Here is a 23,622-nt window from a genome sequence, read left to right as displayed (position 1 = left end):
TTTTCCACTATAAGTATTAGTTCTATCTTAATCTGCAAACCAATGCACCAATCCGACTGTGGCCGTTGCCAGCCTCGCCTGGCACCTGTGCAGGTGGCACGTAAAAAGCACCCACTACACTCACGGAGTGGTTGGCGTTAGGAAGGGCATCCAGCTGTAGAAACATTGCCAGATAAGACCGGAGCCTGGTGCAGCCTTCTGGCTTCCCAGATCCCCGGTCGAACCGTCTAACCCATGCTAGCATGGAGAACGGACGTTAAACGATGATGATGATGATGAATGTTTGTGGTAGAAATGACTGGGAGCTTATTGTACTTGAGTAAGATAAAGGTTGAAATACTTTGTTATTGGTAAAATAATTCTTCAAAGGTTCACTTCTACCAAAGAGAGAAGTAGGTAATTTTTCTAATTTATTTGTTTATGAGTATGTTCTTACAGTCCAGCCAACCCACTGCCCGAGATTGGAACTTTTTTTTTATAGACCCTGAAAGAATGAAAGGCAAAACTGAGCTTGAAAAGATTTGAACTCAGAGCACCAGAACAAATACTGCAAAGCATTTTTTCTGACACTCTAATGATTCTGCCAGTTTGCAGTCAGTTCAATTGCTTCTATTCGTCTAGTATTCTGCATCAATATCAGAGAAGAGAAAAGACAAAGCTGCCCAGGATGAAAGGATGTAACCAATGCCACAAAATAATTTGTTTGACAATTCCAGTAATTTTTCTACTTCATCCCTCAATAATTATCCAATACAGAAACTAGTTCTGTGTCCAAGGAAAAGGTAAATGGTAAAACCCACTTTTGTTTATGAATGACCATGGGATTGCACCTAGAAAGTTATCCTCCAAGGCACAAGTCCGGGCAAGGTTGTTTTATGGAAGACCAGCAGTCACCCATGCATACCAGTTTCCCCTCTCCATGCCATCGATATAATCCAAGGGAACAACAAAGGCTGATACAGCTTGGCACCAGTGACACCGTGACTCATTTCTACAGCTCAGTGAATTGGAGCAACATGAAATAAAGTGTCTTGCTCAAGAACACAACACACAGCCTGGTCCAGGAATCGAATTCACTATCTCATGATTGTGAGTCAGATGCTCTAACCACTGAGTCATGTGCCTTCACTGTCCAAGGCAGAAATTTATATAATTCTATCTATAAAAATGAGTGTTTTCTTTAATTTAATATTTTCATCAGAGGAGGTAGAGCAATAGTGCCATAACAGTGGCACATCTGGTTAAAATAATCTTCCTCTGATTAACTTCCTCTCTTCTACCCACAGTGGTGGGTAGAAGGAAGGATGTTATCCTCAGGTTGAATGTCTGGCCTATAAACTTACAACAGAGGAAACCCTATTAAAGACAATTAAGGTCCAGTAAAGGGAGTAAGGGTGAATTGGGCACTGAATAAGGTTCACCACATGAGAACAAGAATGGTTCTTCTGAAGAGCTACCAAATAGCTTCTGTCTACAAAATCTCATTCAGTACAGTAAATCTTCCGAGGATCAATATTTAGTGCCAATTATTTATTAGAAAAATTTTATCAAACTTACTCAACCCTTTCGTATTCAGATTTCTCTGTCAAATGTGATGCTTATTGATTCACATTGTTTTAAATTAATTGTACATAATCTTGCAGTTTCATAATTTTGAATTTATAATTGTCTACTTTTAGAATGACATTGTTGGCTCAGTGGGAGAGACATGATCTGGCCAGTTTGAACATAAAACAGGTAGAATATTTGGGCCTTATATGGCCGGATTAAATACTAAGGGATTAAGTCACAAATGTTGAGGCAGACATCAACATGCATCAGGTCATAGGTTGTTTGCTGAATTTTATAAATAAGAGCCTTCACCCTTTTTTAGTCTCATTGAAATTCAGAAATCCAACAAGCTAAACCTGCTCTTCCTCCAACTGTTCCCAAAGACTGGAATATTTACAATTCCCTGTAAATATTTTAAATCTCCCTCAAAATAAAATAAGTTAGGAAAGTTAGGCGCAGGAGTGGCTGTGTGGTAAGTAGCTTGCTAACCAACCACATGGTTCCGGGTTCAGTCCCACTGCGTGGCATCTTGGGCAAGTGTCTTCTGCTATAGCCACGGGCCAACCAATGCTTTGTGAGTGGATTTGGTAGACGGAAACTGAAAGAAGCCCGTCGTATATATGTATATATATATATGTGTGTGTGTATGTGTTTGTGTGTCTGTGTTTGTGTGTCTGTGTTTGTCCCCCTAGCATTGCTTGACAACCGATGCTGGTGTGTTTACGTCCCCGTCACTTAGCGGTTCGGCAAAAAAGAGACCGATAGAATAAGTACTGGGCTTACAAAGAATAAGTCCCGGGGTCGATTTGCTCAACTAAAGGCGGTGCTCCGGCATGGCCACAGTCAAATGACTGAAACAAGTAAAAGAGTAAAGAGTTACATACCTACAGCTATCGAACACACAAACGGTCAGCTTAAAATACAAAAAAAATGCCAGCATAAAGCGGGCATTAAATGATGATGATGATGATGACTTGATGAAAATCGCAAAGCTACAAGATAATATGTAATTAATTCAAATCAATGTGAATCAATAAGCATTACATTTGACAGAGTAATCTGAATGCTAAAGGGTTAAAGAAACTTACAACCTTCATATCTCAAGCTCTGTTTGTGAGTACTCAATAATGTACAGAAGGAGGAGTTCTTCACTGGTGTACCTTATGACCCAAGGAGGTTACATAATGTTAGAGAGATAAATAGGCCCTAAAACTATGAGTGAATTAACTGCTCAGAATTCCAATGTAAAATGATATTAGAGTTTATAAACATCAATTTTAAATAGAAAAGAGCAACTGATAGGGATCTGTTCTCCTCTCTGTCTCAGGTTGATGTTTATAATCATCAATATTATTTTAGCCCCTAAAATAATTTTTTTATTCATAGTGATACCTTCTTTCCATTGATCTCTCATCAATTTGCCCTAATAAGTTATTTCCAAGCTCTAGCTTTTTCAGTTCATGGCAGCTCCAGAGTCGAGAGTTTGGTAAGGAACAAATTCTGTTGTTAGTCGCCTGCAGTTCCAGAAGGGATTCTGAAAAGAAATGAAATTTGTAATCAACACAAAACATGTAACAGATGAAAGCAAATAAAAGTTTCAAATTTTAGCACAAGGCCAGCAAGTTCAGGGAGAAGGTAAGTCAATTACATCAACCCCAATAGTCAGCTGGTACTTATTTTATCAGCTCTGAAAGAATGAAACACAAAAAGACCTTGGCAGAATTTGAACTAAGAATGTAAGGATGGACAAAATGCTGCTAAGCATTTTACCCGGTCTGCTAATGATTCTGCTAGCTCGTTGCCTTGATAAGAGCAAATAATGATGTGAGTTCTAACCAAAATATGTTTAATTAATTAAAATTACAACCATAATGAAGAGAAATTATTCACCCAATCATTTATTCTGGTCAAGAAAGGTAAGGGAACCACTCTGAAATTTAAATTAATTACAATTAATCAAAAATTGAATGTGAGCAATACAATGAAGAGTCTGTCTGATTTTTTGCTAAGTATGATAATTCTGAATATGTTTCTGATTTATTAGGCCTCCTTAGCAAAACATAGTCTTGTAAGAACAATTCAGATACAAGACGCTTGAGCTGTATACAAATATGTGTGTGTGTATTGTATGTATATATGTATGTATATATATATATGTGTGTGTGTGTGTGTATTGTATGTACATATGTATGTATATATTTGTGTGTATACACACACACACATATGCACAAACATTCATTATGTCTGTGATATTTTCAACTGAGACGTTACAATCACATCTGATTCTTCAACTGTTTAAATTCTCTATATTTACAAATATTTACCAGGTTGCTGACATTTATTCATGGCTTTCTCCATTCTGTTGATGAGCCATTTTCTATCATTAATAAAACTGTCAGCATTTTTGCTGACTTGAGTATGCTAGAGTTAATTATAATAAATAATTGCAGTTACCATAAATCCTCGAGTATAGTCCACCCTTGAGTACAATACGCAGGGGATTTTTAGGGACCTGTACCTCTGAAAAAACCTAAACCTTGTGTATAATACACACCCCTTCTCTAACTTGAGTCAAGGAGGTCTATATAACGTCCTTGGTTTGTAAAAATGTATACGGTAACGTCCTTTATTATTATTATTGTATATATAATATAATGCAAACGTGTAGCTTTTTTGTGCATTTTGTTTGCAGAAAATAAAGAAATAACAGTAATAACATTTAATAAATGTTGCTTACTGCAAGTTATGGATGATTCTTTTAGGACTTCATTGCTTTCAGGCTTAGCTTAAGGGATTTTCGCGCTCGACATCACAAAATGCATGCCGGACAGCAAATCAAGACTCAGACATTGCTTAGAAAATATTTTTCATTTTTAACGCACTAGGGATTTTGACCTTTAAATTTTGGGAAAAAAATGCGGATTCTACTCGAGGATTTATGGTAGTTAAAACATTTGGATGGCATCCCTTTAAGCAGTTGTTAATAAGTATCGAGTTAATAAGGGAGATCATATTAAAGTAAACAATTAAGCAATGTGTTTTATTAATTAATAGTAATGAGTTCAAAGATAACAATGAGTTATGTGTGGTGAGTTTTGATCTGAGAAGCTCAATCATGTGAAGAAATACATGTCTAGTATTACATGGAAAGCAAAAAAGTTTTGAAATTTCTGACAAAACATCAATTGTATGGTTGGGAAGTGAACTTGCTCAACCAGTCAGTAAATTGTTCAAAAATTGTTGTCAGCCTAAATAACAAGAAAACATTTGAAAATGAGCAAACTGCGTCTGACACCACGTTTTATTCCGAATTCCAGTTGTCATCAGTTTAGCCTCATTAGTGAAACTAATCTAAAGGAAGCTTTACATGTCTGACCTTTAACAAAATGTATGGAAGTAGTTCACTGTGAAAAGTTTGGACTGAAAATACAGTTGTTCCAGTGACTCTGATATGTTCATGTCAGTTGAGAGATTTGCAAGTTATTATTATATAAAACAGAGTGTAAATAACAAAAAAAATATTTAATAAATGGTAAAATGTCATTATAGTAATGAATGTATGTATATTATGACTAGCAGTATAGCCCGGCGTTGCTCAGGTTTATTTTATTTTCAACCCTTTAGAATTTGGAATTTTTGAAAAGTAAAAATTCTGCATTATGTAACTTGTTATTCTCAAGTGAACATTTTTCTGGTTGAAATACACTGAAAAATGGTGACACAACAGTATAAAAATCGTAAAAATTGGGGATTTTCATAGCAAAAAAAAGCACCTATACTTACGGATACGTATGATACTTTCATTAATCTCTACAAACAGGTTGTTGTTTAAATTGACGTACTCCAAAGATGTCCCCCAGAAATGCTCCAAACTGTTTGGCAATTCAGTCAATAAATTATGGCTCAAATTCAGTGAATTCTAGAATAAGAGACAGAAATTTAGCAACAGAATCTGATATAAGAATTAAATGTCTAAATACTTGAGACGAATTATTGTTAAGATTATCAATTTTGCCAACTAATTTTCTCCAAAGATGTTTAAAAATAAAATTGTTTTTAATATTTTCATCACCACAAGGCACCAAGCTGATAGAATCAATAACATGCGGAACAAAATACTTAGCAGAATTTTGTCTGTCTTTACGTTCTGCGTTCAAATTCCACTGAGGTTGACTTTACCTTTAAACCTCTCAGAGTTGATAAAATAAGTATGAGTTGAACACTGGTGTGGTTTCAATATAATCGACTTAGTCTCCCCTAAAATTGCTGGCCTTGTGCCAAAATTTGAGATCAATATTTTCATCACCATAAGGTGGTGAGCTGGCAGTAACATTAGAATACAGGACAAAATGCTTTGTAGCATTTCATCCATCTTCGCATTCTGAGTTCAAATTCCACCAAGGTAGGCTGTGCCTTTCATTCTTTCAAGGATGAAGTACCATTTGAGTATGGGAATCGATGTAATCAACTTACCCCTCCCATGAACATGCTGGCCTTGTGCCAAAATCTCAAGCCAATATTTTTATCACCACTGGCAGAATGGTTAGCATGCTGGACAGATTACTTAGTGGTATTTTGTTTGTCTTTACATTCTGAGTTCAACTTTGCCTTTCATTCTTTCAGAGTCTATAAAATAAATACCAGTTGAGCATTGGGGTTGATGTAATCAACTTACCTCCTGTCATAAGATTATTTGCCTTGCACCAAAATTTGAAACCAATATTTTCATCCCCTTTATACCTTCAGGGTCCTCCATGACACCTCACTACCTGTGGGTGGGTGAGGAAGCAAGCAAGCTGTTTTCCATGCTGGCATGAGTTGGATGGTTTGACAGCCAGGGAATTGTCCAGACTCCAACTGTCTATTGCGCATTGGTTTCTACAGCTGGATACCCTTCCTAGCACCAATATATATATATATATAAAAAATATACCACGACGTCTATACATTTTTTTACCTTGAACTCTCAACCTTGAACTTGTTCGTATAAACTGTCCCGTTCGTTTTATTTTATTTTCTCTTATATTATCTTTTCTCTAATCGCTAGCTTCTGCACGCATTTTTTTTCTTTTTCTCTCTCCTTGTTTCTCTCCGTGTTTCTTTTCTGTGTATCTTTCTGTTGAAGAGCGTAGGCTCGAAACATAAAAGACTTGTTTTATTTATATTCCTGAGCGCCATACTAATACAATTGTTTGTTTGTACTCCACCTGCCTTCGTCTTTTGTTTATTTTCATAAAGCTTCCCGTTATATATATATATATATATATATATATTTATATATATATATATATATATGACTAGCTCCTTTCAGTTTACATCAAATAAATCTAATCACACTGTTTTGGTTGGCCTGAAGTTAAAATAGAAGACACCCAAGTTACCACAAAGTGACACTGAACTTGAGCCCACAATTTTAGGAAATGAACCTTTGAACCACACAACCATGCTTGCACTAATATATATATATATATATCTTTATATGTATACAATGTGTATATCTTTGAGTAATATATATTGGTAAAGAATGTAAATATTGATGATAAAATGAAAAGCTGGTCCTTTGCAAATGAAGTCCCTTATGATATTTGTTCTGTCTCAAATTACAGATACTCCCTTATCACTCTCACCTTTCTAAGTACTGTAAATCAATGACTGGCTCATTGGAAATCATTTACTAATGATAGTATTGTTCATGAATAGTGCCATAAAATCAATAAATAAGACAGGATTATGGTAAAAGAGAGATATTTCAATGCTGCTTACCAGGGGACAAGACCAAGGTAGCAACGTGTCAATGAGCTGATTATGTTCAAAATCAAGAGAGATCAAACTTGTACAATGGTACAACATCAAAGGGAACCGCTGCAGTGTATTGTGGGATAAATTCAAATACTGAAGGTTGCCACAGCTCCAAGAGATGTCTTCATACATTGCTGAAACAAAAATAGAATGGTACCATTAAATAACACATTTTTTTTTAAGTTACCTGATGTTTTTTGTTGTATAAATATTTTTTGTCGATATTTATCTTCTTTCTTTTTACTTATTTCAGTCATTTGACTGCAGCCATGCTGGAGCACCACCTTAAAGGGTTTTAGTTTAAGAAATCGACCCCAGAACTTATTCTTTGTAAGCCTAGTACTTATTCTGTCAGTCTCTTTTGCCAAACTGCTAAGTTACAGGGAAGTAAACTAGCGTCAGTTGTCAAACTATGATGGTGGGGACAAACACAGACACATACATACATACATACATACATACATACATACATACATACATACATACATACATACATAAATATACAACAGGCTTCTTTCAGTTTCCATCCACCAAATCAACTCACAAGACTTTGGTCAACCCAAAGCTATAGTAGAAGACACTTGCCCAAGATGCCACACAGTGGGACTGAACCTGGAACCATGTGGCTGGGAAGCAAGCTTCTTACCACACAGCCATGCCTACGTCTAAAAGAAAGCACTTACGCCCACAGCCATGCTTGTAATTTTTCAGAATATTTATTGTGAACATGCTTATAAAATTTTTAAAAAAAACAGTGCATCACCCAAGACTTTCAGGAACATTTTTTTTTCTCAGGCTCAGAATTGTCAAAGCATTGAATAAACTACCTGCATCAGTTGTTAGGTGTCAGGACACTGCATCCTTCAAAAATTCCAATCTTTCTGAAATTCCCCAACACCATTCCTGATGCCCCTATGCACCTCTTCTCTTTGCTCTTTTACTGTTCATATCTTCTGTCCTTTTCTCTTTTATTCTAAGTAATGTGCATAGACATCTACTTTTCGCTGCTGCTTTTCTTTATTTGACCCATGGCTGCCCCCCTGTCATCTCTTTCAACATTTTCTGACAAGTCAGTGCCCCTGGACACTATATAAAATAAGCCAGCAGAATCATTTGCACACTGGACCAAATGCTTAGCAGCATTTCTTCCAGTTTTATATTCTGAGTTCAAATCCTACCAAGGTCAACTTTGCATTTCATTTCTTTTGGGGGTCAATAAAATAACTACCAGTCAAGTACCATGGGGCCAGGGAGGGGGAGTCAATGAAATTAACTAATCCCTTCCTCTAAAACTGCTGGCCTTATGCCAAAATTTAAGACAATTATTATTATTATTATTATTATTATTATTATTATCTTTAGAGAAGAAACATTATCATCATCATTATTTAACATTTGGTTTCCATGATGGCATGGGTTGGATGGTTTGTCAGAAGCTGACCAGTTGAAGAGCTACCTGAGTTCCATGTCTGTTTTGGCATGGTTTCTATGGCTGGATGCCCTTCCTAATGCCAATCTACACTAGGATTCAGTCAGTTTCCTCTTTAAGCATCATCTGGTATTTTAATCTTGGACATGTACAAACTTAGATAAGTAGTGAAATTTGCTTTACAATCTTGAGTGCTTGGGTTCAATTTCAATGCACTGTCTCTTTTGCCATACTCTCCAGCTGACCCAAACCTTGGGCAGACAGAATCTGAGTGGAGCCTTGTTGAGTGGACTCTATTCATAATTCAAAGACCTAATCTCGTCATATACTGTGTCGTGTTGATTCAGGCTGAATGAAGATTATGCTAAGTGTAAATACATCTACGTAGTATGTCACTTACACATTTCACAGTATAAAAGAGAAGCTGATATCTGTCTGTCTGTGGCAACATCTGTGTAGAGTGAGGGAAAGAGGAGAAAAAATCGTTGTTGAGAGTGAGAGAGTGAGAGTGCGTGTGTGTGTGTGTGTGTGTAAAATGAGATAAATGGGTAGTGTTGTCACCTTAGTAACAAACACGTTTTGACTAAAAACATGGGAATTTTAAGTGCAAGTCTGTCAACACAATGCAACACAGACTTAAAAAAACTATATGTATGTGTGTGTGTACATATATATATATATATATATAGTACATGTAGTTTATTTTGTTTTGGTTGTTTGTATGTGTGTGTATATGTTTCTGAATGACTTTCAACAGGTCTGAAACATGTAAAAGAATATAGACAATGCAACACAGACTTGCAAAAAAGACTTTAACTTTGAACAATTTACGAAGGTAAATGCATGATTAACAAATATTTTTTACCACCAGTGTTGTGCCAGGTAACGACCTAGTTACTATAATGAGTAGGTAATTCAGTTATTTGAACAACTGAATCCTCATTGTTAAAACTTATGGCAGTTATAGTCATAATACAAGATATGATCATTAGCTAGGATATGATGGTAAGTTAAGATATGTCCTTAAACTAAGATATGGCCACCAGCTAAGTTATAGATTTTAGATAATGCCAGAGGTTAAGATACAAGTACAAGCTGCATTATGGCTGCCAGATAAGATATGATTTCATACATTAAGATGGCGCCAACTATGGACATTCTGTTTATCTTTGGTAGTGGTACAATAGTAAATAAAAGATATAATGACAGTTTCTAATAAATAACACTCACATTTTTCATTTTCATTAGCTGTAACGAACACAAGTTGATTATTTGAGACGTTCAAGGTCTGAAGGTGTGGCAGTTCAAATATATTACAACATAAGAATTTCAAATGGTTGTGTGACAAGTTTATTTCTTCAAGCCTGGGAAAAGAATAGAAGCGAGTTAAAACAATGTTTTTATCTATTTGCATCACAGAGCCATAGCAGCAGTCTTTGCTCTTGCACACAACACCTGATTCTACTTTGTATTTTGCATATTCAGCTGAGCATACAAGCTTCATTCCTTTCTAGTTTTCGCATGTACTCTACATCAGTGATCCACAACTTTTTCCACTTGTGATACACTTTCATTCTTTTCAAGATTCAGCCGCACACCTGAACTAAAAACACAACTAAAAGTATAAGGGGAAAAAAATTCATATTCAGGTTACACTGTGGCATACCAGTGTACCGCAGCATACCGATTGCGGAACACTGATTTACATTCAGGGCCCACTACCATGTAGCTTTGATGTTTATACATGAGTATTATATAATCTGCCTTTCTTTCCAAGAAAGACCTTTTGTTACCAACAGAGGTAACAACTTTCTCCACCTTGCTCTGAAAACAACTATACTTTCAGAACATCCTCTTACACTGCTAATTAGGTCACTTAAATAACAGTACTTTCTATTTCATTTAGAGAACCTCCTTGGAATTTAAGAAAACCTATCTCTTGTGTGTTCTTAGCATTTATTTCTGATGTGCAACTGTCACATACAAACTCTACTTTGTCTATTAATTTTCCTGTGATCCAATTACACCTCTTGTGTGTCCATAGCTTGCACTGGATACACTCTATGGAATTTGTGCCTGCACTTTTCCAACATATCAGAATCAATTTCCTGAATAGAGTAGAGTCCTGTCTGTTTTTCCAGCCAATTACAGCTTTGGTCTAAGTTAACATTAAGGTCCTTTGATTCCAGGTTTTGCTTCCATACCTGGAATTTTTTTTGTCATTCTACAATAGATTCTGCTATAAGAACAAGGTCTTCAGTATTTACTAGTTCTGAAGGGCAACAGATCTTAGATTCTTCTGATATGGCAAACAGGACTATGATAAGTAGGAAAGTTTTAACAACCAAGCCCTGGTGAACTTCTATCTGTACATTAAATTTGTTGCTGCAGGTATTGCTATCTTTCATCTAACTGACAACTCCCCTGCACATTGCTGGTACAGTTCTCAAGCCATTTGTCTACCCCCAACTTCCTGAGATCATCAGATTACAGAGTGAGGGATCCTGTAGAAGGTTTTCTCCCCAAGTTGACAAATGTCATGTACAATGGCTTATTTTTCACTAAATACTTCTGTTTTTCAAAAAAGAAAGAGAACATCAGTAATACTCACTGATACAAAACCAAACTGCATCTCATCTAATCTAATTCTCTTTCAAATTTGTTTTTTTATTTATGCTTCCTTTTCAAGCCTAGCCAGGCTCTTGGGCCCAGTTTCCTGGTTTCTATGGTGTCCATCGCAGTGTTACTCAAGAAACATGAAGAAAGAGTGAGAGAAAGTTGGGGCAAAAGAGTACAACGGGGGTCGCCACCATCCCCTGCCAGAGCCTCATGGAGCTTTAGGTGTTTTCGCTCAATAAACACACACAACGCCTAGTCTGGGAATCAAAACTGCGATCCTTCGACCGCGAGTCCACTGCCCTAACCACTGGGTCACTCTTTCAAATTAGTTGGGCTATAACATTTTTCTGTAACTCTCATGATCTGGTCTAGTAATTCGATACCCCTGTAACTACTTCTATCTAAAGAGCCCTCTTTGCCCTTGTAACAGTTGATAATAATGTTGCTATGCAAATTGTCAGTTTAACCCCTTTGTGTATAACCTGTTTAACTGTATGTGTGACTAGGCTGTATCCATCTCTGCCAGATATTTTAAGCATCTCAGTGGTGATTCCTGATGAATCAGGGACATTCCTGCCCTCATACCCTTAATTGCTTTATCTATCATCTGCTGTCGACTCGGACAGCTAATCTCCCTGTTGTGTACACACTAGGAAGTACCTCTTCCTCCTCTGCATTTCCCACATTCAGTAGACTTTCATAGAAGCACTTCCATGCCTCTTCCTTTTCAGCATCACTAAGTGCCAAGTGCCCCATTACCCATACGTACACATTTATCACCCACAACATCTCAATTCTCTCTGATACACTGGCTTGCAATCCAGAACATTCAACCCTTTAGCATTTAAACCAGCCCAAATTTTCTACTTCCTTTATGTTCAAACCATCCGGATCTGGCCTCTCACTCATATCCTACAATGCCATCCCCAAAATAAACCATCACATCATCAAATTCTCAGAACTACAAGATAATGCAGGATTAATTCAAAACGATGTGAATGAAAAGGCATTATATTTGACAGAGTAATCTGAAGACTAAAGGGATAATCTTCTGAACGTCATGTGTCTTTCAGTTTTCATAGGAAAATAATTCACAGAGCAGAAAAATTAACGAATGATTTAAATTGCTTACTTTTGACAAGCAATGCTGTCTGTTGCCGAAGGAAATACATCAAGGTAATTGTGGGAAACATTCAGAGCCACCAGATTCTTCATCCCCCATGGCACTGTACTTGGTAGTGTGTGTAATTTATTACAAGATACATTTAGGTATGTGATGTTTTGTAAGTCATCCCGAAACCAGTTGTTCTTCAGCAGTGGTAGACCGATACTCTTCCAGGTTATTGAGGCCTCCTAAGGTTTGGAAAAAAAATATTTAAATAAATAAATCTCCAAATGTTAATAGGTGATCTGCATGTTGGTTGGTTTCTCCAGTCATACTTTACATCACATAGAGAGAAAGGGAAGAGTAAATGAGAAAGACAGAGAGAGAGTTAACATAAGGGGTACAGGATGAGTGGAGAGAAAGAAAGAATCAGTGAGAGGGAGGAAAGTGAACAGTGTATGAGTCAGATACATGCATGTGTGTGTATGGGGGGGGGGAATCAGGTGTAGTGTTGGCGAATCTCAGGAAGCATGGAAGTTTTGAAGGATGCTGTGCTCCGACAACTAACAACTGATGCCGGCAGTTTGTTCCATGCTTCAGCAACTCTCAGCGTGAAAAAATGTTTCCGAAAGTCATGGGAGCTGTGCTGTTTTCTGACTTTGTAAACATGTCCACGGGTGTTAGACAGGTGGAGTTTGAAAAGGTGCTCAGAGTTATTGTTTGTAAGATGGTTAATAATTTCATGGGTGTCTGCCAAGTCAGCTGCCAGACGTCGGAGTTTGTGTCCATGCCCAGGGAAGTAAGGTGTTCAGAATATGGCAAATGCCTGATGGAGGGTATTCTTTTGGCTGCACGTCACTGAACGGCTTCCAGACGATTAATATCCTGGGCAAGATAGGGGTTCCAGACTGGTGATGCAAATTCCAGGTGAGGTCTTACCATAGCTATATAAAGCTGCAGATAGATAGCCAGAGAGCGGCTCACAAAGGACTTGGTGGGTGATGCCAAGACGCCCTCAACCTTCTTGGCAATTTTAGCAATGTGTTTTGTCCAATGCAAATCGCTGTCGACAATAATGCCCAGTAATTGACTGGTACCTTATTTATTCCCAACAAAGGCAAAAATGACCTCAGCAAGATTTCAGCTCAGAACATAAAGAATTGGAGCAAATACTGAAAATCTTTATCCTTTATTTGTTCCCTCAGTCAGAGAAAAGAAAGCAGGTTTTGTGGAAGACAGAAAGAGAAAGCAAGAGGGAGAAAGAGAGAGTAAGAAGGAGAAAGGGGGAGGGAGGTATGAGAAAGTGAAAGTAGGAATGAGAAAGAGAAGGTATGAATAAAAAAGAGAGAGAAAGATGGTGAAGAGAAAAACGGAGAAAGAGATAGTAGAAGAGAGAAAGAGTGAGAAAGAAAGTAAGAGTGAGAAAAGAGAGTAAGAAGGAGAAAGAGAAAGTGAGAGGAAGAAAAAAGTAAGAAAGAGAAAAACGGAAATGAATTGAGATACCGATGCTTCTCTCTTAATATGCTCTTGAAGAAATGTCTCAGCAATCATCTCAGGAAACTGGTGACAAATCATCTCAGTTAATGTATAACCATTTTCAGCCAAATATTTCACAACCTTGATATGTTTTTCTGTGTGAAATCAAATAAAATAACTGATTGGAATCAGAACCACAGAACTGGAAACAAAGACAAAATATTAAAAAATTGACTTCTGTGCAATAATAAGCATAGTGCCATCCATACAGGGTTTTTTCTTGATTTCTAAATTCAACCCTGAAATTTTTGATTTTAAATTAAGTCTAACTTAAGATCATAACAAATTATTTAATTTGGGCACAAATTTGATCATTTTCTGTCTTCTACTATAATTCCTATTTCTTTATTACCCACAAGGGGCTAAACACAGAGGGGACAAACAAGGACAGACAAACAGATTAAGTCGATTACATCAACCCCAGTACGTAACTGGTACTTAATTTATCGACCCCAAAAGGATGAAAGGCAAAGACAACCTCGGTGGAATTTGAACTCAGAACATGTTTCTGCCAGCTCTCCATGTAGAGGCATGTGGCTTAGTGGTTAGGGTGTTGGACTCGTGATTGTAAGATTGTGGTTTCAATTCCTGAACCAGGTGATGTGTTGTGTTCTTGAGCAAAACACTTCATTTCACGTTGCTCCAGTTTACTCAGCTGGCAAAAATGAGTAACACTGTGATGGACTGGCGTCCCATCCAGGTGGGGAATATATACGCTACTGAAACCGGGAAACCAGCCCTTATGAGCCTGGCATGGCTCAAGAAGGAAACAGACACATTACAATCCCATTCCTGGCACTCCGTCGATTACAATGAGGGTTCCAGTCGATCTGATCAACAGAACAGCCGGCTCTTGAAATTGACATGCAAATTAATTCCACAAAAACACGCATACTCTTAACGTAGTTCTCAGTGTGACACAGAACGTGACAAGGCTGACCCTTGCAAATACAGGTACTTCTCATTTTTGCCAGCTGAGTGGACTGGAGCAGCATGACATAAAGCATCTTGCTCAAGGACACAATGCATCGCTGGGAATCGAACTCACGACTGTAGGATCATGACCCACACCCCCTAACCACTAAGCCATGTGCCTTCACAATTCCATTCATATCTAACAACTGACAGAATTAATGGAGCATGGAATAAACTACCTGCATCTGCTGTTAGCTGTCAAGACACTGTATCCTTCAAATATTCCATGCTTTCCAAAATTCTTCAACACAACTCCCAATGTACCTATGGACCCTTCCCTCCTCATGATTCTTTTAATATTTACTTTACTCTATTTTTTTTTTTACTTCATTCCATGACTGTGCATGTACGTCAAGCTTTCAATGTTGTCTATTTTTACTTGCCTTATTGCTGCTTTCTGTCACTATTTGTAGAGCACTCGAGCATTGTACACAGTAAGCTCCTCCTCCTCCTCCTCCTCGTCATCATCATCAGGACAAAGTATTGAAAGTATATAGGTGCAGGAGTGGCTGTGTGGTATGTAGCTTGCTTACCAACCACATGGTTCCAGGTTCAGTCCCACTGCATGGCACCTTGGGCAAGTGTCTTCTACTATAGCCTCGGGCCAACCAAAGCCTTATGAGTGGATTTGGTAGACGGAAACTGAAAGAAGCCTGTCATATATATGTGTGTGTGTGTGTGTGTGTGTGTGTGTATATATATATAGATATATATAATAAGTATAGGAAAGAATGGAGCTGAGCGAAGATTTAACAAAATTCCTTTATTTTATTTTCGACATATGTTTCGAAGTCTGCAAAATCCCTAATTCCGAATGAATAAGGAGTCCATTATGCAGCTTTCTCTTCAGGAAAATCAAGGAACTTCTTTCGCCAACAAAATGCACAACAAGTTTTTAGATGACTGCTCACACCCAGGTATCGGTTATCTTTCGAATTATCCGTAATAAGATAATTCATTTATCTACTTAATATATATATAAAATATGTGTGTGTGTATGTGTGTGTTTGCATGTTTGTGTGTATGTGTCCCCTCAACATCGCTTGACAACCGATGCTGGTGTGTTTGCGTCCCCGTAACTTAGCGGTTCAGCAAAAGAGACCGATAGAATAAGTACTAGGCTTACAAAGAATAAGTCCTGGGGTCGATCTGCTTGACTAAAGGTGGTGCTCCAGCATGGCTGCAGTCAAATGACTGAAACAAGTAAAAGAGTAAAGGCTGACCTCAAGACATTGAGCCTTACATAGGAGATGACTAAAAACTGAGACATCTGGCACATTGCTGTGCTCAAGAAGACTCATTCGTCACAGCAGATTTGATACCAGTGCTGATGACACATAAAAAGGCACTTGAGCTGGTGTCATTAAAAGAATCCCCCACTACACTCTGTGGAGTGGTTGGTGTAAGGAAAGGCATCCAGCCATAGTAACCATGCTAGAACACAAAATGGGGCTTAATGTGGCCCACGGCCTTACCAGCTCTGCTCAAACTACCCAACCCATACCAGCATGGAAAACGGACATTAAATAATGATGATGATATATATATATATATATATATATATATATATAAGTAAATAAATGGAGTTGAACGCAAATGCTATTCAAATTCTTTTACTTTCGACATATGTTTCGAAGACAACATTGGTTTTATTCCAAAGGAATAAACGGTGTAAGAATCACCTTCTTAACACACTTATAGAGCAATCTTACAAATGTAAGCACTGGCAGAAACATATATTTAGCTCATATAAGTGATTTTTACCAGTCTTTATAGTTTGAACATTTAGTTCAACTTGCACTTTACTTCAATAGAGAAATCTACTTCCAAGCCTTTGAACATTTTTTTCAACCAATATATCTCTCTTTATTTGTTCTCTACTTATTATTTCCTTACCCCTTCTCTTCCTAGGGTCTGCCTTTGACGTCGAATCTACTAACGGTTTTTTAAAAATACTTAATAGCATTCTATCTATCATTTATGCAGTCATCAAAATTGTTATAATGTCTTGTGGTTGGGATGGGTTCTCTTTCTTTCCTGATGAGAAGATTACATTATTTTACACCGTTTATTCCTTTGGAATAAAACCAATGTTGTCTTCGAAACATATGCCGAAAGTAAAAGAATTTGAATAACATCTGCGTTCAACTCCATTTATTTACTTATACTACACAAATTAACTGCACATTAACCCAGAGTTTCTACCTTTGAATAGGTCGCTACATCCGTGTTACTTGCATGAATTTTGCTACCCTGGTAACTGTTTATTGAATTTTCCATGTTAATGGTAAACAAAGGATAATTCATTCATCCATTTATATATATATAATATATATATAAATTAGAGAATAACAACTGTTATGCAATTCAAACAATGATAGACACAAACCAAATCATAAAGAAAAAATAAAATATATTATAAAACATATAACTAAATCACAAAAAGTACAAAAAATGAATAAATAATATATAATAAGTAATACATAATAATTTATAAATATTATATATTTATATTGTGAAATTTGATTTAATACTAAATTGAATTTTTCCCTGTAAGTTTGGAGTTATACTCCCTAATATCATATATATATATATATATATATTATATATATATATATATATATATATATATACCGAAGTAAACACATAAATGTGAAACAAGGTGGAAAAAATGAGTACTCAAATACCAGTGGTAGAGTAATATGCTTTATTTAAAGTAGCAGAAAATCCAACAAAACCTGTTACTCTGAGTTTCTCGTTGCCGTTTTTGCTAACAAAAACTGTCCGATGAACGGCAACGGGAAACTCAGAGTAACAGGTTTTGTTGGATTTTCTGCTGCTTTAAATAAAGTAAATATATATATATATATTGTTGTTTGGCATCCTTTCTGTCTCGGGAGACAATGGAGTTGCGCATTTTTTTTTTTTTTTTTTAGGTCTAGTCCGGCTGTTATATTTTATTTCCTGATACATTTCCTGCTGTGGCTGTGTAGTCCTATCCTGGACAAACACTCCCTCTGGCAGGTACTGCAAATGTAGCGAAGACTGTTCCTGGCTGGTTGTAGTGCCATGGTCTCTTGTTTATGTCTCTTCCTTTCTTTCCATCTCTCCTCTCTCTTTCTGTCACTCCTCTGTATACCCTCTTTTACTGTACGTCGCCATTCTCCACGGTTGCCGGCGACTGCCTCCCAACCGCTAATGTTGATGTTGCAGGCCTTCATATCCCTTTTGCAAACATCCTTGTAACGTAAGATCGGTCTACCCACAGATCTAGTACCCCTAGCAAGCTCTCCGTAGAGTATGTCCTTGGGGATTCTGCCATCTTTCATACGGCTAACATGCCCAAGCCATCTCATACGTCTTTGTGTGAGGAGTGCAAACATGCTTGGTATTCCTGCTTGCCTGAGGACATCTTTGTTGGGGACATGATTCTGCCATTTGATGTGGAGGATTTTTCGGAGGCAGCGCAGGTGAAAGATGTTTAGGCAACGCTCTTGGCGTGTGTATAGCGTCCAGGTCTCACTTCCATACAGTAGAGTGCTGAGTACACATGCCTGGTAGATCTTCATTTTTGTGGTCTTGGTCAGCTTATTGTTGTCCCAAGCCCGTTTGGAGAGTTGGGCCATCGCAGCAGCTGCCTTGCCAATGCGTATATTGAGCTCAGCGTCAAGGGATAGGTTGTAGGTGACGGTAGATCCCAGATAGGTAAACTTCTCCACCTCTTGTAATCTGTGGTCTCCAATATGTATGTTTGGGATGTCCGATGTAGCCTGGCCCATGATGTTGGTCTTCTTAAGGCTGATAGCTAAGCCAAAGTCGTTACATGCTTGCTCAAAACAGTTAATGAGCCTTTGGAGGGCTTCTTCTGTGTGTGTTACCAGAGCGGCATCATCAGCAATAACATCTCCTTGATCAGGACGTTTCTGATTTTGGTCTTGGCACGCAGGCGCGAGAGATTGAACAGTTTCCCGTCACTTCTACTGTGCAGAAACACTCCATCATCTGATGTCTGAAAGGCATGTGAAAGAAGAGTGAGAAGATGCCAACAACGTAGGAGCGAGGACACAGCCTTGCTTTACCCCGTTTTTTATTTGGAAGGCGGCTGATGTTGAACCGTTGTGCTGTATGGTGCCTTGCGCATGTCATCATGGAAAGACTTGATGATCCTCAGCAGCTTTGGTGGACATCCGATTTTTTGGAGCAGAGGAAGAGGCCTGTTCTGCTTACCGAGTCAAAAGCCTTTGTTAGATCAATGAAGGCCATATATAATGGCATTTTCTGCTCTCTGGACTTCTCCTGAAGTTGGCGTATGGAGAATATCATATCGATAGTTGATCTGCTTCTTCTAAAGCCACACTGCGATTCCGGATAGATTCGAGAAGCAAGTAGTTGTAGCCTGGCCAGGATAACGCGGCAAAGGTCTTTCCAACAGTGCTTAGAAGGATATACCACGGTAATTGTTACAATCACCACGGTCACCTTTGTTTTTGTAGAGCGTAATGATGTTGGCATCCCGCATATCCTGAGGGACTGTACCCTCTTCCCAGCACTGACACAGAAGCTCATGAAGGTGCCGAAGCAGGATGGCGTTTTTGCCGGCTTTGATGATCTCTGAGGGGATGCCGTCTTTTCCCGGAGCCTTATTTCTTGCTAGGGAGTCAACAGCCTTGGTGAGCTCTGCTATAGATGGCGGACTGTCAAGTTCGCACATGACTGGCAAGATCTTGACACTCTCGACTGCAGCCTCAGCCACTGTGGTCTCCCGTGAGTAGAGATCCTGGTAGTGCTCCACCCATCTATCCATTTGCTTGCCTTGATCCCTGATGAGATCTCCAGTAGTTGATTTCAGAGGGGCTGACTTGGTTGCGGATGGACCGAGGGCCTTCTTCAAACCAGCATACATCCCACGGGTGTCGCCCCTGTCAGCAGCTGACTGGATACTCTGACAGATTTCCTGCCAATACCTATTTGCACAGCATCTGGCTGTCAGTTGGGTTTTATTTCGTGCCTTTCTGAGTTCTTCGAGTGACTTTGTAGAAGAGTCACTCTTGTATTGCACCAGAGCTGCACGCTTTGCTTCGATAACTGGCTCCAGCTCTGAGAGCCCAGCATTGAACCAATCTGGGTTTTGCCTTTCTCTCATGCCGAAAGTATCCAATGATGTCGTATACAAGGCTTCCCTGATATAGTCCCACCTACTTTCAGCAGAGGAGGTTGGGTAGCTACTGAGGGCAACCTTGATAGAAGCAGCAAAACATTTTCGCAGTGTAGGGTCCGAGGTTCTGGCGGTGTTGATGCGTGGTCGGCCCACTTTCTTGGAGCGATGGACTTTTTTAGGGAGAATCCTCACCCTGCTTCTAATTAGTGAGTGGTCTGTGTCACAATCCGCACTGTGGTAACTGCGGGTCAATAGAGTGGAACTCAGAAAGGATCTCCGTGTAATGATGAGATCCAGCTGATGCCAGTGGTGAGATCTTGGATGTCTCCAGGATGCCTTGTGGATGGCTTGCTGGTAAAAAATGTGTTTTGGATGCACAGGTTGTGGTATGTGCAGAATTCGAGTAGTCTCTGACCATTGTCATTCATGTTGCCAATACCAAAGTGTCCAACACAAATGGGCCACGAATCATGGTCAGATCCCACGCGAGCGTTAAAATCCCCTAGAAGGTAGATATTTTCAGTCGTTGGTAATTTTCTAGACACAGTTGAGATCTTTGTAGACTGGTCCTTGGTCTCCTCTGAGCTGTAGAGAGTGGGAGCATAGATGCTGAGTAGATGTACTGAGCCAGAAGAAGTTGAGAGGCGCAGTGAGAGGATACGCTCAGTGCCCCCGATGGTGGTTCTATTGAGGAGAGTAGTGAGTTTCTCACTGCAAAGCCAACGCCATGTTGACGAGGTTCTTCTGGATCTCTTCCCTGCCAAAAGAAGGTGAAGTCCTGCTCTTTGAGTCTGCCGTTTGAGGGAAGTCTTGTCTCCTGCAGCCCAGCAATATCTATGTTGAGCCTCTTTAGTTCACGGTCAATGATGGCCGTTTTCCTTGTGTCTTCAATACTGAGAAGATCGTCAGATATTCCAGGACACATGGTCCTGACATTCCAACTTGCCAACTGCAGAACTGGTGTTTTCTTGAATTTTAGTTGCTTGCCTGGTGCAGAGGTTACAGGCCGCTTTTCGAGTCGTACTCTTAGCTCCAAGCACCCAATGGAACAGGCGGCTTGTGGCGGGTCAGCACCTTATTAACTGGGGCCTGCCCAGCTTGAGGTGGGCAGTAGCTAACCAATAGGACACGGAAGTCCCTCCCACCGGCAGAGGTAACCCGTAGCGTCCATATTTTACGCCAATCTGAATGGACTTATCACTCGTAACTGTTACCTCCCGTGTTGTTTCTGCAGCTTTTTACAGCAGCACTGAAGTGTCCTCTCCAGTTTTGCGCAGGCCTGGGCTATAGATAAGAAAGTCCTGGGTAGCCCAATCGTCAGGTTTCCTCTCTCGACCTTGCTGATTAGTCCAGTGGAGTGCAGTGCATTACGTTTGGCACCAGCTTGGTTGCAGGAGCTGCCGGAAGAGTGTCGAATCGAACACTAGACCGCCTTCGGGGCTCCACTCCGGATTTCATTGAAGGTTGTCTCCTTTCCGTAACCCTGGATAGGGCCCCATACCGGGTACTGTCAGCCGGAGCCAGCTGAGCCCGGAACTCGTGTCAGGCAGGGTTTCACTCACTCCCTGAAGTAGTGAAGAAGTTCGCTACCCACTACCTTTTCAGTAATGTTAAATTATTATTAGGTTTTTTTTTTTTTTTTTTTTTGCCTATGTTAAATTTCACCACTAATTCACCATCATCATCACAGCAGCAGTTGTAGTAGAAGCAGCAATATCACTAGGAGGAAGTGGGAAGGGGAAAAATAGAGAGATATCCGGTATTGGTGTGGGGGGGTTTGGCGGGGCGCACAGCGAACAGGTCAGCTGAATTTAGGGAGAATTAACGAATTCTAATAGGTTGTTAGCGATGAGATCATTTAAAACTGTCAGTCCTACGTAGTAGAGAGGGAGAAAAAAAAAAAGGAGCAAAAATATTCTTAGCTTTGCGTATCGTCATCGTGTGGCAGAATGAAAATAAAAATGGCCAGCGAACAGGTCAGCTGGAATTTAGGGAGAATTAACGAAATTCTAATAGGTTGTTAGCGATGAGATCATTTAAAACTGTCAGTCCTAACGTAGTAGAGAGGGAGAAAAAAGAAAAAAGGAGCAAAAATATTCTTAGCTTTGCGTATCGTCATCGTGTGGCAGAATGAAAATAAAAATGGCCAGCGAACAGGTCAGCTGGAATTTAGGGAGAATTAACGAAATTCTAATAGGTTGTTAGCGATGAGATCATTTAAAACTGTCAGTCCTAACGTAGTAGAGAGGGAGAAAAAGAAAAAAGGAGCAAAAATATTCTTAGCTTTGCGTATCGTATATAATATAATTCGAGACAAAACCACTATTTTAAAACCAAACAAGGAAAGACTTAATCAATACATAAAATTTTAATATAAATTAAATAAACCGCCACTACAAATGTTTCATGTCTGCTACCGACAATCTTCAGGTGGATTTTCGATCTAAAAATATCAATATTTTAAAATATAATTTAAAATAATAAAATAATAAAATTATCAATGAAAGAATATAAAAAAATAAATATATAATCTATATATAATCTATATATAATCAATATATAATCTAAAATAATCTAAAATAAACCCTATAAACAATTGAATATAAAATTGAATATAAAAACCTATTATAAAAGTTTTAATAAGAATTTTTGTATGTAGGTATGGGTGTGTATGTATGTGTGCGTGTGTACAAGTGTAAGTGTAGATGTGGGAGTGTATGAGTGCTATGTAATTGGGTGTGATTATTTATGCACTTGTATACATGTAAGTTTTGAATGTGCGTGTGATTGCACCCGTCTGCGTGTACACACTCTTTTATATATATATTAATATATATATGAGTTTTCGTTTATCATGGTCGTTTTATTAAAGTTTGTTTGTATCGAGATTTGTACGTATGTATATGTAAGTGTGTATATGGTTATGTTTGTGGGTGTGTGTATATATGTGTGTGTATTTGTGTGTATTGTGTTAGGGGTTGTATAGTTATATTTATACTTGTATGTATGGATTTCATTCATAAATGATATATAAATTAATAAAATTAATAGCCCCCTATTAAAGGCTATTTTAGATTAATTTGTTTTTAGTTTAGAGTACCATATATATATTTTTAGTTATATAGTTTAGACTTTAATTATAGTTAGTATTTAATTGGTATTTCTTTGTTTTGTATTTACTTAATATTTTATTGAGTGTGGGAATGAATATTAGTGTATATATCGAGTTTGTACGTATGTATATGTATGTGTGAGTGTGTATATGGTTATGTTTGTGGGTGTGTGTGTGTATTTGTGTGTATTGTGTATGAAAGGGGTTTTATCTTTATCTTTATATTTGTATGTATAGACTTCATTATCATGATTAGTTTAATAAGTATTTTGTATGTAGGTATGGGTGTGTATGTATGTGTGCATGTATACAAGTGTAAGTATAGATGCGGTAGAGTA

At 38.3% G+C, this 23,622-nt stretch overlaps 1 protein-coding gene across 1 annotated transcript in view; it reads right to left on the bottom strand.

Moving 5' to 3' along the window:
• The window catches only part of LOC115216335 (leucine-rich repeat serine/threonine-protein kinase 1), a 210,202-nt gene that overhangs the window by 69,353 nt on the left and 117,227 nt on the right, over window positions 1–23,622 (bottom strand). The window contains exons 5-10 of the mRNA XM_029785561.2: window positions 14,007–14,134; window positions 12,531–12,751; window positions 10,010–10,143; window positions 7,315–7,484; window positions 5,335–5,470; window positions 2,944–3,085 (exon numbers count right to left, since the gene is read on the bottom strand). Of these exons, the coding sequence (XP_029641421.1) occupies window positions 2,944–3,085; window positions 5,335–5,470; window positions 7,315–7,484; window positions 10,010–10,143; window positions 12,531–12,751; window positions 14,007–14,134 (931 nt within the window). The remainder of the gene's footprint in view (window positions 1–2,943; window positions 3,086–5,334; window positions 5,471–7,314; window positions 7,485–10,009; window positions 10,144–12,530; window positions 12,752–14,006; window positions 14,135–23,622) is intronic.

The sequence above is a fragment of the Octopus sinensis genome, linkage group LG10, assembly GCF_006345805.1.
Source record: "Octopus sinensis linkage group LG10, ASM634580v1, whole genome shotgun sequence".
NCBI classification, from domain to species: Eukaryota; Metazoa; Mollusca; class Cephalopoda; order Octopoda; family Octopodidae; genus Octopus; species Octopus sinensis.
This window is presented reverse-complemented; position numbering and strand designations above follow the sequence as displayed.